At 46.4% G+C, this 16073-nt stretch overlaps 7 protein-coding genes and 1 pseudogene across 7 annotated transcripts, besides 6 other annotated features; all 8 read right to left on the reverse strand.

Annotated features, from left to right (window-relative positions):
* On the reverse strand, positions 1 to 3186 carry Tc00.1047053507007.9 (annotated as a pseudogene; the record flags this gene model as incomplete).
* Positions 1 to 16073: part of a sequence feature (heterozygous, non-Esmeraldo-like haplotype) that runs on past the window's edge.
* Positions 3604 to 3648: a microsatellite.
* Positions 3736 to 6351, reverse strand: Tc00.1047053507007.20 (hypothetical protein, conserved; the record flags this gene model as incomplete). Its single annotated transcript, XM_808598.1, has 1 exon — positions 3736 to 6351. One exon carries the CDS (start codon positions 6349 to 6351, stop codon positions 3736 to 3738), a length of 2616 nt encoding a protein of 871 aa, XP_813691.1.
* Tc00.1047053507007.30 (uncharacterized protein) lies at positions 6649 to 8658 on the reverse strand (the record flags this gene model as incomplete). Its single annotated transcript, XM_808599.1, has 1 exon — positions 6649 to 8658. One exon carries the CDS (start codon positions 8656 to 8658, stop codon positions 6649 to 6651), a length of 2010 nt encoding a protein of 669 aa, XP_813692.1.
* On the reverse strand, positions 8702 to 10477 carry Tc00.1047053507007.34 (hypothetical protein, conserved; the record flags this gene model as incomplete). The annotated part of the gene is made up of 1 exon (XM_808606.1): positions 8702 to 10477. The coding sequence occupies one exon, from the start codon at positions 10475 to 10477 to the stop codon at positions 8702 to 8704; it is 1776 nt and encodes a 591-aa protein (XP_813699.1).
* Positions 10827 to 10849: a microsatellite.
* Positions 11062 to 11338: a mobile genetic element.
* Tc00.1047053507007.37 (hypothetical protein, conserved) lies at positions 11674 to 11925 on the reverse strand (the record flags this gene model as incomplete). Its single annotated transcript, XM_808612.1, has 1 exon — positions 11674 to 11925. One exon carries the CDS (start codon positions 11923 to 11925, stop codon positions 11674 to 11676), a length of 252 nt encoding a protein of 83 aa, XP_813705.1.
* Positions 11955 to 11983: a sequence feature (AT_rich).
* Tc00.1047053507007.40 (hypothetical protein, conserved) lies at positions 12443 to 13252 on the reverse strand (the record flags this gene model as incomplete). Its single annotated transcript, XM_808600.1, has 1 exon — positions 12443 to 13252. The coding sequence occupies one exon, from the start codon at positions 13250 to 13252 to the stop codon at positions 12443 to 12445; it is 810 nt and encodes a 269-aa protein (XP_813693.1).
* Positions 13340 to 13588, reverse strand: Tc00.1047053507007.45 (anaphase promoting complex subunit protein, putative; the record flags this gene model as incomplete). Its single annotated transcript, XM_808609.1, has 1 exon — positions 13340 to 13588. The coding sequence occupies one exon, from the start codon at positions 13586 to 13588 to the stop codon at positions 13340 to 13342; it is 249 nt and encodes an 82-aa protein (XP_813702.1).
* Positions 13736 to 13769: a microsatellite.
* Tc00.1047053507007.50 (hypothetical protein, conserved) lies at positions 13775 to 15922 on the reverse strand (the record flags this gene model as incomplete). Its single annotated transcript, XM_808601.1, has 1 exon — positions 13775 to 15922. The coding sequence occupies one exon, from the start codon at positions 15920 to 15922 to the stop codon at positions 13775 to 13777; it is 2148 nt and encodes a 715-aa protein (XP_813694.1).

The following is a 16073-nucleotide window of genomic DNA, read 5'->3' on the forward strand; positions in this document are numbered from 1 at the left end:
CAAAAAGGAGGAAGATGTTTACCTTCCGCCCAATTGTACCTGTGCAAGGCTGTTGAGGACCGGTAAACCAAAGGCCCTTGGATTGGTCCATAAAACGAGTGCCAGCGGGGTATATTTCGCAGTGGCATGTGCCTCCAATCCCGTGCGACCCTCGCATATTTTAATCAGTGAGGAATCACACTTCATTTTGTAACCATCCTTCAGAGCTGCAGCGCGTACACTGGGCTCTGTGAATATCATGCAAGCATGTTTCTTTTCTTCGTTCAACCATTTAAATCCTTGAATAAGATGTGGGCTTTTAAATTGACTACAGTTGCACTCAAACGCCTCCAAAAGTAAATAACTCAAGCAATTTAGATCGACATTTATTTCCTCCCCTGCCGAGACAGGAAAAATCACGACAACTCGATTTTCAATGACGGCTACATTGGGTGAGCAATGATGACGGATTCGAATTCCATCAAGAGAGAGAAACTCCCTTACAATTTCCATGCAGGAAACTTTCATAAGAACTGTTCCATCCTTCATATCTTCCGAAGCGTGCAACAGACCATCGTTACTGACAAAAAAACGTGTAGATGCAATCTGGGCCCATGTATCTTCCGCTTTTGTAGCTATTACCATAGATTTAATCCCTGGCGTCGCCATACACCATATTTTTTGTCGCGCTTCATCTCCCAGATACTTAAAACCTCGTATTTCGCGGTAACACAGCGGTGCGCCACAAAGACATGTGAATGGCGTTTGCATATCCCACTCTGTTGTAAGATAATTAAAAGAAATGAGTTCACCTTTTTTAATATCCCGAAGAGCAATACATCCAATTCGTTTTCTCGTATTGTCTGTGATGATACGGACATTGGGATCACAGCTGTGCGCCAAGCACTGTGCCCCATCCGCAAAAAGAAGATGCTGCTCATCAACCAGAAGGATTGTGTAAATTGTTGCAAAGGGAAGAACAAGACCGGATACTTCAAAAAAACGAGTCCCTTCCCGAATGTCACTCTTTGCAAATGTCGCTTGTCCCATAAATCCATTTGGCTTCACCTCCACCAGTGGACATGAGCTTTGGATGCGGTATCCATTTTCCACCGCCGCCGCCCGCACCCTTGGATCGACATACACCATCTCCGTGTTCTTTTGTTCGTCTGTGAGACCAGCGAATCCTCGCACCTCACCGACGCAGTTCGCCGAGCCACAATGGCATGCAAAAACCGGGCTATTGTAGACCAAGTGATTGATATTAAGTGTTACGGCATCCCCTCGGAGTGAGGCACGACTCAACACAACGCGTCCCTCAAGGAATACAGCTGTGGGACTACACGAATGCTTCAGCCGCACATCGTCCAAGACAACTTCCCCAGCAGCAATACAAAATGTTGTGGCAGTAAAAAGTACCACGCCCGATGACAAGTCCCGCGCCAGACGCAGTTCACTTAAATTCTCGTGAAGATAGACCAACGAGTTGTCAAGATTCGGCAGTGCACTGCGACGGTGCTGGGCAAAAAGAGATTTCACACCACTGGTTGCATGAGGCCAGAGGCGCAACTGGCTCTCCTCATCCAAGTGACGAAACCCTTTTATCATACTGAAACATGATGCACTTCCGCAGCCGCACTTAAATGGTGATGCCATATCCCACTCGGAGGTAAGATAATTGAAGGAAACAATTTCCCCTGGTTCAATGTCACGCATGGCAAAACAACTGGCGGTTCCATTTGAGGCATCTATAGAAAGACGCGTGTTGGGGTCACAACTATGCGCCAAGCAATGCGCCCCGTCTGCAAAAAGTAAATGTTTGCCGTCCCCAAGGTATACCGTATAAACCGTTGGAAAGGGGATAACAAGGCCTCTCATATGAAAAATACGAGTACCCTTTGGAATAAAATCTGCAGCAAACGTTACCTCTCCCATGGGAGGATACCGCCTTATCTTTACAAGTGGACTAGAGCTTTCTACATTCAAACCATGGCGTGCTGCTTCCAGAAGAACGGATCGCTCAGCAAGTGGAATGAGACCACTTTTATCACCCTCACTCAGTGTAGAAAACCCTTTAACAAGACGAGCACAATTTGAAGATCCACAGTGGCATTCAAATGGAAGCGGGAGTTCATAAAATAATGTACAAAGGTTCAGTGTGAGCGGGTCACCGGAAAGGAGAGGCTTAGATGCCACCAAACGGCCTTCCAATAGAGCGGTATTTGCGTCACAACTATGTGGAATGTGCAAACTGTCAAGAACAACTTCTCGAGAACGTACACAAAAGCGGTTGACATTCATCAATACTGTACCAGAGGCCACATATCGTTGGGCAGCGACCTTTCCCTCAAGGGTAACTGCTATTACCGTTGTTTTTTCAAGGGATGCCAAAGAAGCAGTTTGTGGGAGTGCTGCATGGTACTTTTCTTGAATTGCCGCCGTTACAATTGGAAATAGAAGTGCCTTCTCTTCCGCATTCAAATAATAAAAACCTCTTATGAATCTATAACAGGAATCTGTGTTGCAAGCACAATGAAAAGGCTCTGCAATATCCCACTCTGTGCATAGGTAGTTGTATGTCAGTTGTTCTCCCCCCTCTATGGGTCGCAGAGCGATGCCGTGTATAGAGTCACCCTCAATCGCAAGGCGCAGGTTTGGCTGACAGGCGTGACGGATAAACTCTGATCCCCCCGTAAGACGCAGGTGCTGGTCGCCCGGCAGCTCAACCGTACTGCGCACTGGGAATGGAAGCAAAACACCAGTGGAGCTAAATACGATGTTATTTACCTCGTGTCTCCCCCTCGACACGGTCACAAGTTGTGAATTTCGTGTCCGCACCACGTCAATCCCACTTTCTTTGCGATTTGGAACAAACCCGTCCGCGATCGCCTGCTGTCGTACATTTTCATCCGCATACATATAGACCTCCTGCTTTTCCTCCTCCGCGAGATTTTTGAACCCTGAAAACAAAAATGCCTTTTCATCTCCCACGTCGTAGAAAAACACGTTGAGATTGACCAATACTTCCTCGCCCATTTGAAGGTCCTTCGTGGCAATAAGAAAGCGGCTGATGATTGTGGCGTTAAATCCTGTTTCGTGTCTCAGACGACAGCCATCCGAGAGAACAAGCGCGTCTTGTTCAACTATGTAGTCTGCCGGAACCGGTGAAATTATTTCACCCCGTTTGAATGATGCCGTTGTCTTCATGCCTTGCAATTTCAACAAACCATAAATGCCCAAATTTGTCAGATGTCAGCGGCCGCAGTGATGGTGGGAGATATCGCGTGTAAAAGAATGATTTCAGCCAAATGTTTCAGTTTGATTTTCCCTTTATTTATTTATTTTTTCCCCCCTCCTGTGCTTGGTTCGCTTTTCCCTTTTTATTTATTTGTTTATTATTCTCTTTCCTTTTTTCTTCTAACGTGCGGTCTGACGCAATGGCAGTGGGCGACAAGAAGACGGGAGGAGGAGGAGGACCAACAGCAGAAATCCGTCGGAAGAAGTTGACACGGCTGCCCGCCGCCATTCAACCATCGCCAGCCTGCAGGAACGACGCCAAGCAACATTATGAGAGGAGTATAGAAGGAAAAGGGCAGAAATAAACTGAAACACGGCAAGAGAAACAAGAAAAAAAAAGAAAAAAAAAGAAAAAAAAAGAAAAAAAAAGAATGATGGAGCGTGACAATATCAAAGCTCCTCACGCACGAAGTCATAAAAGCGAGAGGATGAAGAGTGACGCAAAACAGTTCAATACTTTTACGCATTATTAAAGGAATTCATCGGTGCCTTGGAGACCCCTTCGTTCGTCACATGTAAAGCTCCATCCTGGTTCAGTGCTCGGCAGACAAGTGCGGCTCCACTAAACCGGCACAAGGAAGAAAGTTCCGTAATCATATTTACAGCGGAAGCGGCTGCTTTTCGGTGACGAAACACAATATGTAGCTGGAGGGGAGAGGCAGGGTGCACGTGGGTGACTATAACACTAAATGGAGAATGCGAAACCAGCGCCTGCACGTAAATCATCTGCAGAGCAAACATAACACAAAGTGTGACCCCCCGATCTGTTACTGGTCGCAGCGCATCACCTGCGCAAAGAAAAAGGACTTCAGTTTCAGATAAAAGCATGTACATCGGTGTGCCTGCAGCCACCATAGGTGACGATGCGCCAAAAAGAAAGCGCCCCTTAACAAATTCACAGCGAAAATAAACCGTGTTACTCTGTGAGAGGCTCACATTCGTCCCCACGTGGTGGCGAACACCGTAATCACGGAGTCTAAGCAAAAACCCATCCTCTCTATTGAGCATCCTGTGGGCGTAATGACGAATAGTTAACCACATCAGAAACTCACTCTTCTCCTCCTCCGATTGGTCATGTGCGGCACGATTTCGAAGTGGAACGACCGCTGCAACACTTTTCTGTACCGCGATGTACTCTCGGAAGTTGCGGAGCACAACGTCCCAGCAATCAAAATGAGGGCTATTACTTCCCCTCTCTCGTTCGGATCTGATGAAATCAAGACTGGGCAGGAGTGGCAACAAAAAGCTTGCCTCATTACTTAAATTCCCACGCAATTTTTCTTCACGGAGGCCAAATTCATGAGATACATGCTCCAGTTTGATAAATACAACTTCGTATGGAGTTCTCAGCCACGCACCGGCACTCTTGTTGTTTTTGTTGCCGGCTGCGGTTGTCGTATGAACGGAATTGGGAGTAGTACTAGCAGCAGCAGCAGCAGGGATTGATGCGGAAGTGACAGTACCATCCTGCCGCAACGCCGAGGATTCGGCGCACGTGACTGCCCGACGCCGGACGATAAAGAGGCAAAGAAACAAGAGCCCCCGGAAGAGAACAACACACTCCCGCCTACATTTCACAAAATCCATAAGAACACTGAGCGCCAATTCAAAAACAGAAAAACGAGTATATGCAGGATGCGTGATAAAAAAGTAGATTGCCGACATTAGACCATGAAACCACGGGCATCTCACTGCGTTCTCCACCTGTTGGCTCATACGACCTAGAAATATTTCGCAAGAAATCATAGACAGCGGCTGCAGTGGAGGAAAAGAATCCTCGTGTTCTGGCTCAATGCTCCAGTTGACATTGAAAATGTCAGTCATGACGTGCATCTCTTTCTCATCCAACGCCTCCTCTGAGATATCTTCGTTGTCCGTTTCATCGCCATCAGGTGTCGGACCATTTCCTCCCCCTTTCTTTTCATTTTCAAGAAGCCCTGATGTTAACATGGCCTTCAGCAGCACGACAACCCCCGAAAGAACTTCTGCGCATTCACTTTTCAACAAACGTTTCATTACACCGTCATGAGAAGCGGAGGGATTTAACAGTCCCTCTTTAAATAGACGTTGGAGCCGCTCCGACTTATTCAACAAGATCCATCGGGTGAGCACAGAAAGCGCAACGGATGCGGAAACACAAGGGGTAAAGGAACTGTTTGTAGAAAAACAGCAAATGTCACAAGGCAGATTCTCGAGTAACATCAATAACGGCTGAATAACAACCTCTTCAAGAACACACTCCAAGTAGAAAGGAGCAAAGTCATGTGGTACCAAAAAGAGGTCGTTAATATAAAACATATCGTCCACAATATCCTCCAGACGATCACTAAGTGTAGAAATACCCATGAGATGCAATTCATTCGCATTGTGACGCTCCACGTTGCCGTACTCCGCTGCTGCTTCAGCCAGATTTTTAATTTGCGACCACAAGAGGGTTGATATCAACTTGAACACTTCCTGCAATGCGTCTCTAAGAAAGTTCTTAATGGCGGGCTCATTGAGCTGCGCGACACTAATGACAACTTGTCGTGCCGCCGCACGGACCATGGGATCCGGTGCAGCAAGAAGTTTGGACGCTCTGTCAAAAAGCGGGAAAGCGCGGGTTTCACGCTCGAAAAAGAATTGCACCGTGTCCTCGTTCAAACGAAGTGCCAGAGACTTCAGAAATGAGACGTAAATGGAGAATAGTTCTTCGTCATTGTCATCGATGAAAATTGATATGATCCTGTTGAGATGATTGTTGCTGCACACAAAGTATATGGATGATTTTCGTGTTAGGTTTTGCAGCATCATGGTGATACATTGAATAGCCTGGACCTTCACCGCAGAAGGGAATTCCGCGTTTGTCACGACACGCTCAAGCGTACTCATCATACTGCGCTCCAGAAAGTTATCAAAGACCGACTCAGCATTCTTGTCGCCCCATATGAGAACCTCCGTCAGCTCTCGCAGTGCCTCTACGAATGCGCCGGGGTAAAACACCTGGGACTCCTCCATCCGCTGCACCTCTTGGCAGAGGTAGTCGGCATTTTCCTGAGAGAATTTTTTGTATTTGGAGCCGGAAACCCTCTTCATCTACTGTGGCGCCTTATCCCAGAGCCACAAGGCATCCGCATAAGCAAGTACCGAGTGGAAACGAAAATGGAAGAAGAAAACAGCAAAGGAAAAAAAAAAAATTAAGAAAAAGAAGTGGAGAGCTGCACAAGGCACATTCATAAGAGGGGGAAAAAATAACAAAAAGCGGATAACGAGACAACGAAAATAAAAAAATAAAAACAACCCCTTTCCCCCCGCCCAAAGCACACACACAGACAGACACACAGACAAGCACAAAAATACATAGCAAAAATAACAAAAATAGTGGGAAATCCCTCACGGAGATTTGAGCAGCTTCTCCACCGCATGGTCCATGTGACGCTTTACCTCATCATAAGAGAGGACATAGCTTCCTTCCTTTTCAGCATTATGAAAAATGGCATGATACGTCACATTAATGGTATTCGCCGTCGTGTGATAGCACATGTTTGCGTACTTGTACGATACAAATTCCATCAAATGTGTGCCGTGACGCATCCACATTGCGTTGGCAAGATTGGACCCATGAGGGCCAATAACAACGTCCGCATCGTAAAAATAGCGCACTTGCTGTCTTATATGCAGCTTGCCAGAAAAAACACCAAAATCAAAAAACGTTTTATATTCTTCAAACAGCATCTTCTTCAGTTGGCGATAATTGGACGGCATCCTCGACAGTCTTTCACGTTCAGCTAAAAGAAGACGAAGTTTACGCTTCTTGGAAGGAATGGGTGGCACCAACTGTAGTCGCTCAAAGACAATGTCACGTAACGCATACGTCAGGTGTGTAAATAACGTCCCACAACCGCCTGGAATGGGGTAAAGAACCAAATGCCCATGCACTGGGCCTGGCTTCCGCAGTATACGGTAAGACGGGATACCAAGGACATCTGTGAGCCACTGTAGCTGAAATTTTTTAATGGGGGCATAAAGTGCCAGTATTGCGTCTTCCCTTTCAAGTAATATTTTATGCACCAGCGCCAAACGCGGTAAATGCTCATGTGTAAAGTGATAATATCCTTTACACCATTCATCGCAGAGGCCTACAACAACACCACGCCAATCAATTTCTTTTGTACTTTGGATTTTTGGCAGATACCAACGTCTCAGACAACCCCCACTTGTGTACACATTTCCATTACATGTAATAACATGACTATTGGAAACCACAGCATTGGGGAAAACGGCCGCGTACAATGGGGGCTGTGGCCCAAAAACCTGAGAGCCACTGTACCCCCCTTCCAAAGGCAAACACCAGTCCACACCATGGCTTCCAAAGTCTGCTTGATCACCAGTTTCCGCGGGCAGGTGGCCAAGAAAAAAAGAACCCCACAGACCAAACCCTTTCCCTATGTCAAAAAAAGGCGACAAAACCACCGGCGTCTGTTTCACAATACGCGGAAGCGACTCCGAGAAGCGAACCACCCTGCCCTCAACTTCCTGCTGAAGTGCATCAAAAAATGTCACGGGAGTTCGACCATATTTTCCCCTTGCACTTTTGCTCGCATATTCAAAAAGTGTGATATGTCTTTTTAGTGGATAGGCAAAGTGACAACTCTTATTGAGTTTTGTGATGTTCGGCACCTGTTGGGTTAACTCGTCAATGCTCTTAGCAAAAAAACCCGTGCCCGCTTTTATTTTCATTCGGGCGCGGTCCATCTCCAGCGACACGTTCCACGCTGGCCTTGCCCAACAATCCGGAGCTATTTGCTTCTTATTCGCTCTCGTGTTCTTTCGTACATCTGCCTTCTCCGGAATACTCTTCGCATCGCCCAGCACCAGCGCGACAAGGACAAGTGTGATCGCTACAAAGACACACGACGCCAAAATAAGAAACCTCAACTGAACACATTTTGTCTTTCGTCTTTGTGCCCGCGTTTGGTTTGAGACAAATGCCGCGGTTTTACGTTCCGTCCCGCCAGCATGCGTGTCACATAGGCCAGCCGTCGCCGCACCTCCGCTAAAAGGAACATACATCCAACACAAAGAAGGAAGTGGGTAAATAAATAAATATTCCCCTCCCCCCTCAACACGCAGGCAAAAAATAAAAATAAAAAGAACGAGAGGGAACAAGCATCCAAGGTTAAATGCTGCAAGAGACTCATTCTGAGATCCCCAGCATGCTATTAAATAAATGGCAACAAATAAATTTTTGGATGCAAAGAAAAAAACAGGCAGAAACAAAAGAAAAAAAAAAGGCTGAAAGGTACAAAAAAGCGGGTGGAACTGTAGCTTAATAAAACTCCTGGAATTCTCGTTTGTTTGTGTGCGGTAATTCACACTGCCGCACCAGACCATAAGTGGCATCGTTATTATTTCTGCCTTCCCTCTTGTCTTCACCCTCACTTTTTTACACTTTACCCCCAAGCAACGCATCTCCGGACGTAGCATCCTGCATCTTTTGCCTCGCTAACAGTCGTAGCAGAAGCGCTGCCCTCCTTTTCTGCTGGCAACGCGATCGCCTTGCAACTAACACTTGATGCATCCCTGCCATCACCAGCTCCGTCACCCCCGTGTTAAAAAAGTCAACGAAGTCGATAAAAAACATCGCCTCCGATGCTTCAATAAATCCCGCAATTGAAAAAACACCTTCGTTCTTATCAAATGGAATGGAGACAATGGACTGGCCCATGGTGCTCACCACGAGCTCGGTGCAGTCTCGTGGTCCTGGCAGCGACGCAAGGCTGAGAAGGCCGCGGCTCAAAATATGACCAGCGAACATTCCGTTCTCTTGCTCTGGTTGTCTAATGGGATCACTTTCTTGTGTGGATATGGAGTCCACCTTGTCGTCCTGTCGATCCTTTTGAATCCTCTTCGTTTTCCCGCGGTAAAAAAACTGACGAAGTGACGAAATATCAAAAAATCTCTTTGAACTGACGGTAACTGGGCGCCCAGCTGCAGATTCTCCCGCAACGGAGCCGCTGCTCGGGTGGGAGGCTCGATTCTCCGCAAGAGTGATAAACTGTTGAATATCCGAAACAATTTGTGCCGACGCCATTCCCTCCGTTACGTCCCGGAGGACAATAACACGGCCCAAACTGTCAAGAAGAACAAGGCTTCTCCGCCCATCATCTGCCACTTCCAACTCGGGTATTCTGTTCAAGCTAGAGAATGCATTCTCCTTCTGTTGGTCTATGAGCTCCGTGACCGCACAAACACGATACCTCTCGTCGCCTCTGATACACCGAGTGCTCACAAATGCAAGATCCGCAATGGGGCCACCAAAGCGATGGGAAACATGAGTGCCGTCAGCGTTAAAAAGAATCAGTTGTCCATTCGTCTTTCCAATTGCCGCCACAACAGAAGACGCTTCCTCCTTCTGAACTGCAAGAGAACATACAACACCATCAAAAGGAGACTGCAATATCCAGGATGCAACCCACGCAGGAGCGTGGGTAGTCCACGTCACATCCCACCTACAGACATCGTTCTCCACCACAGAATTGCACAAAACAAATGAAAAAATACCTGATAAAACACCACGCGGATCCCCTGGTGTAAGAATATGACGGTTGCGCTCTTCACTAGGCGTAAGACAAGCGTGCTTCCTCACAGTTTCATCATAACCGCTACAGAGGACAACATGCTTGCCTTTACGGAACTCGCTAGAAAAGGAAGGACTATAAAAAAGACGTAAAACGCGTTGTTGGTTGCGTTCATAAAAAAATGAAGTCTCAAACGACTTGACGGAGACATTCTGAGGGGTGGACAGTGCTTGCAACAATGAGAAGAAGAGGGTTGTGATGTGCTGCTGCTGCTGTCCATCATCGTCTTCCCATGCCACCACGGCACAAACCTCATCAATTTCTGCCTCGACCTTGTGCTTTTGAAAAACATTAGACACCTCATCAGCTGCCGGATGCAAAAGAAATGCTACAAGCGACATAACTCGAGTGAGTTTCTTTTCCACATGAGGCCGCCATATTCGTACGGAGATGAGTGAGCCATCACGCACGAGTAATTCCGGCCCTAATATGTAAACCTCTTCTCTCGAGGCCACAACACAGCAAGAAAAGCCAGCGGCGGTTCCCATCTCGTACTGCAGGACAGCCACACATCCGACTGAGGGAATGCCTGGTATATCCATCACCTCACCGCATGTTGGCGGCAAAGATGTTGCGTCCATCCAACGTATTTACCGCTACACGGACCTCCTTTACATTCTCGACACGTTACAAAAAAGCAGAAAGAAAGAAAAAAAAGTGAGAGAGTGAAATATTTCTCTCTTTCGCTTGCCATGAATACACAAATTAATTCCATATAACGCAAATAATGCATGCAGAGACATGCGCAGTCGTTAAATATGCAGAAAGACACAAAAAATCTCTAATCCCTGAAAAAGGAATACCAAAAAAAAAAAGACATGTGAATCGGAAAAAAACAGACAAACACACAGAGAGAGACAGAGAGTGAAATTCACACGGTGCCTTCCTTTAGTATTTCTTAACACCGTAAGTACCCCCCCCCCCCCCCCCAAAAAAAAAAAAAAAAAAAAAAAGGGAAAGAGAATAATCCTCTGGGCCGCTGGCCGAATCCTGAGTTTATCAATAATAGAAAACAGACAAGATGGAAATAAAAAAAGGGATGAATTGAATAAGAATGGATTCACCATACCCTCAAAGCTTAAAAGCAAGTAAGTGTATATATTCCTATATCATCCGTTAGCCACAATTGTGACCCGTTCACTCTATTCGGATGGTATACATATATATTTATTTATTACTTACGATGTGGCAGACTTTGGGCTCCTCCAGCCACACCACCCCGCCGCAGGGTAAGGATCAAAAGGGGGCGGGCGGGACGGTAAAAATAAAAATAATTAACCGGCCGCTATCGGCTCCCCGCTCCTTCTAAAAGTCGTGGCCTTCCAAGAATTCATACGGTAGAAAAGTGTCGTAAAGAAGTGCGTATTCGTTTTACCCGGATGCATATATGCATCAATTAAGTTAGCCAGCTCTCCCGCAATCCTTCTCTTCACACAGCTCCTAAAAAAATAATAATAGTAATAATAATCACCCACTTTTCCATAACAATGCAATTTTTTGAGACTTGTGTTTCGTTGCAACCAAATGAGCCTGCAGTCCCCTTACTTTTGCGTCCATTTTGTTCTTCAGGTCTGGCCTGTATCCAAAGTAGACGAGGAGCTCAAACCACAGAAAAAAGATGCTTGCGGTAAATTCTCAACGCCGGTGTCCGCTTCTCAAGACGTCAATGCGTAAAGAATTACACCGCAATCCCTGCCAAATAACTTGAAATTAAAAACAACGGTCTCCACTGCAGGCATGGCAAGAAAAAGTACTCAATTATTCCAATGATAACGGCTTACGGGACGCCAGCAAAAAACTCCATCCATATGTATATATGTATATAAAATGCCGCAAACAGGCAAGCGGTAAAATGAGACAAATCTACGGAAGATGTCAGATCAACTTGCGAGAGAAGATACTGCGCGGCGACAAAAAGGATCGGCATGCAAAAAATATCCGCCAGCTTGTTTCGCCACTCGCTATGGTAGGCCCCGTAGAAAACATGGCTATTCTCCAGACCGCATTGCCGTTTTACCAAAGCTAACATTGTAAGCAGCCTATTTCCTTAAAAAGTGCAAAAAAAATAAAATAGAAAAAAAAAAAAACATGCCATGTTCGTTAAATAATTGCTAGAAGCATTTTTATCTCTCGTCATCGGACTGCTAAAAAAAAAAAAAAAAAACACGCAGAAACCTTTCGTGGTGCCATCACTCACTACTCCGGCCGTGGGGGAGGGGTAAAAAAATTTAAAAGGAAAAAAAGTAGGCAAATCCAACATGACGTCAACATCAGCTACCGTTACAATACACCGCTGCTTCTGGTGGAGATGGTGGTGGGAATGTCCTCCTGAATCAGGGAAAAACGTACATTTGCTCTGACGCATTCGAATCCGCATTCATCCAGTAACGAGATCCATAATTCCCTCTTCCACTCTCATCATTTACCATTTTTTTTGTGTGTGTGTTTGTCAAACTCCCCACCATCAACATGACCCTTTTTCCATCTCCACTTTCTATCTCCGCGCTCCGTATGTCCGCAAGGAGAGCGCTGCCCAAACAATCCGCCTACCAGATGTGTGTTTTCCCACTGCGCAGCTTCACTAAGTCGTATCCCTCTTCTTCTAATATTCGTTTGATGTGGGCTTCTGCTGCACGCTCCTTACGTCTCTGAATCACCGTCCCAAGTCGATCAAAGGCCTCTTGTATGTGTGTAAGAGAGGCATTCCACCAAACCTTCAAACGAAACACAACCTCCTTATGAAGCAAAATGGTGTTACGGTTTATTTGCGCTTGCTTACGCTCAAGCTCGCGTTCATGCTGTTGCATCTTTTCCTTCAGCTCATTGAAGGAACTCGGGGCCGTAAATTCGGGAACGAGACTCTGCGGTTCCATCATTGCCAGACGGTTAGATTCCACCACGCGCTGCAAGTAGCGCTGCTCTTCCTCATGATTGTTGCTCATCGATTTGCTGAGGAGATAATAAACCACACAGATGGTGGTGGCGCCAATGCCCATCGAGGCAAAAAACACTTGAAGACGCCTCGCGCTAACAAACGGTGTCGGCTCCACGTACGGTTGCAGGAGCTCGGGCGCCTCCGACGAGGATGGGACATATGCGGAGAGCTGCTCCGACTCCGTTCCGCCCACCACCTCTCCCTTCAACGCACCTGACGATGACTTCGCCCTTGTCACCAGAGCCACGAGAACGACACTTGACCGCTGCATCATCCACAAGCCTGCAGTTCCTGTAGTCCCAACGACATCCACAAGGAGAGAAACAGGCAAAAAAGAAAAAAAAAGGAAAAATTTAATACACAACAACAACAACAAAAAAGAAGCACTGAACAACAGCAGCAAAGCATAACTAATGACCATAACAATAATGCGTGCGGGGTAAAAGCAAGGGCAAGAGGCAGAAGGAAACAAAATTCATTGCATCAAAGATCAGTTAATCTTGTCGCATCAAAATTCCCACGGCTGACGACACATGGGGCACGCAGCATTCCCCTGCTCGCGCTCGGCCCATCGTTCAATACAGTGGATGTGAAATGTGTGCGTGCACCTCCCTGTTAGAATGGGGCAGTCATCCCCGGGAAAGCGGCATTGTGGGCAACACGCCTCAAAGTGTTGTCGACATATACCACATGTATCATTGCGACAATCCCACAACCAACGTCCGACTAAATGTGCGCCCTTAATTTTCACATCCATTTCAACGTGTGCAGTTGCTCTGTTCTTCACAGACAAAAATAAAAAAGCAAGGAAAAGATAGCAAAGGGAAGGAAAAAGCAAAAAAAGAGATGATGACATCTTTACAATACTCATAAAAAGTCTCTCCTCCTCTTCTTCTCCCCAAAGCAACAACAACAACAAAAAAATGACAACAACAACAGAAAATTATTTGGGTGATTCACTGAGAAGCTGCGGTTTAACCAAATCTGTTCTCCCATCCATCGATGTTTTAACACGACGACTGATTTTCTCCACCTCCGCAAGTAGCCGAGGCGGCAGTCCACGCTTCTCTTCCCTTTCATCCAGTTCTTTCCTTTCCTCCTCTCTGTCCGTGCTACTTCCGCCGCTTGTATTATCGGAGTATGCCATGTAGTGCAGCGGATTTTGCGGCGTCTCCTCATTCCAGTGACGTGAATTCATGACAAAACTTCCCTGAGACGGACGAACCATAAGACTTTTCTCACGTTTGGCCAATATCATTTCACCAATTGTGAGATTCCGGGTAAGGAGCGTGTCCTGTTGCTGCATCTGCTTTTGAAGCTGCATATGAAGAAGATGCCCAATGTGTCCCCGCAGCTTTCGTTTCTCCACATCAGTTATACCATCAGGGGCGTATACACTGGGGTAAAAAACGTTGGTCTCAGGCTTTGCCTTTTGCAAAGCATGCAGGATGTCATCATCCACCATAGGCGACATCAAGGATGCAAAAAATTCCACAGCGCAAAAAAAAAGAAAGATAAAAGATAACGCAAAGACTGCGTGCACCGGATGGCGAGCCCGAACATCAATCGTAAATTCCGGATAGAGTGCTTGGAAACGGCTGCAGGAAGCCGCTACTGTTCCACTAAACAACGAACAAGGTACCTCATGCACTGTATGGGAAAAAATAGACAACGTGTATGCGGAAAAGGCACACGCAAACGCACCAAGAATTACATGAAAAGCCACCATGAGTTTGTAAAAAAAAGGACGCGAATTTTTCTGAGCGATTGCCCTTGTCGTGAAATAACTTACCGCTCCTGCCAGAAGAGACGACACAAACATACAACATATTGCTGCAACAAGAAACCCACCGGGGCTTGTGAGATGACCAAAGAAAAATGACTGATTTGCTTCTGTAAGTGCAGGATTCTTGGCAGCACTGCAAAATAAGTTACTGCGGTTATCTCTAGGCGGATCTTCCGCACCGTTCAAACAGGCGCGAGAAGAAACGTGATGACAGCATGTCTCTAGGGTAACGCTAGCGTAAATGATAAGCACAAGACCCACAATAAATGCCGCTATTGCCACAAAAAACGTGACAAAAAATCGAACACGGTTACGACGAAAAACTGGGTGCAGACCGCGCCGCAAAACCTCTATGAGCTGAAGGTCCGTTTGACTGATGTTGGGATACCTCATACCAGTAAAAGGTGAGTGTGTTGAAGTTGACTCTCCATCCCCCTTCCCCTCAAGCGTTTGCAAATCCCGACTCGTTTTCGCCGATATTCGTTGCGGATTGTAAAAAGTTCGGTCAAGCATCATCGTCTCCAGGTTGCAGCTTTGCGCCGTTTCGCCAAAGATGCTTGTCAATGTTTGTGGCTTGAGAAAATCTGAATTGCTACAGGAGCCTGTGTCATCACGAATTTCCGGAATATCCAGTTTCAATTTTGGGGATTGAAGCTGCACCGGGAGCAGCAAAGGGCTCCAGTACCCCTCACTGGGGCTGAATTCCAGCGCAAGGAGGGTACGAAAACTCGGCACGGATGTAACTTTTTCGCCGGCAACAGCGCCCATAGCCAAACGACGGGTGGTACTAGCGCACGACAGAACTACCGACTTCCTGTCAGTAGACATGACCAAAACGTCAATTAGCATTTCGTTGAGAAACTTGAAAAAAAGTCGGATGGGGAGTTTGCTCTTCTTCGACCGACGCTTTTCTTCCACGCCACGCAAAAAACGGGTCCGCGCAGCCTCAATAACTTCATTGGTGTATCGAGTCGTTTTCCATAGGCCAAGTGACGTGGCGACAACAACGTTTTCCACGCGTAGGAAAGAGGAAATAAAGTCCGTCGGCTGCAAACTTCTGACCAAATGAGGCTCTTCATGTTCAGAAAGACAACGTGCAAGCTCTTGTGATGTGCCGAGCTGCTCCAGGTACGTGTCCGTCACGGGTCGAAGGGGTACAACCACACCACTGAGGTCAAATGCATCTGTGATTTCTGTTGCGAGAGCAGCAATGTCACGGCACCGATACAAACGAAGACAAATTATGGGATTAAATTCCACAGCAAAGCCACCACCATTGGCAAATGAACAATGCAGTGGATCCATCCATGCAGGAGAGACGTATCTAACAGACAGATATATAGATAACTATGGATAAATTAACAGAAAGAACAAAGAGAAAAAGCACGTGTGCTTTTCACTACATTGAGGTGTACAAATGGTTAACAAATGCGTCCCTTCAAGCCATAAAATCAAG

The sequence above is a fragment of the Trypanosoma cruzi genome, genomic scaffold, assembly GCF_000209065.1.
Source record: "Trypanosoma cruzi strain CL Brener 1047053516851 genomic scaffold, whole genome shotgun sequence".
NCBI lineage: Eukaryota > Euglenozoa > Kinetoplastea > Trypanosomatida > Trypanosomatidae > Trypanosoma > Trypanosoma cruzi.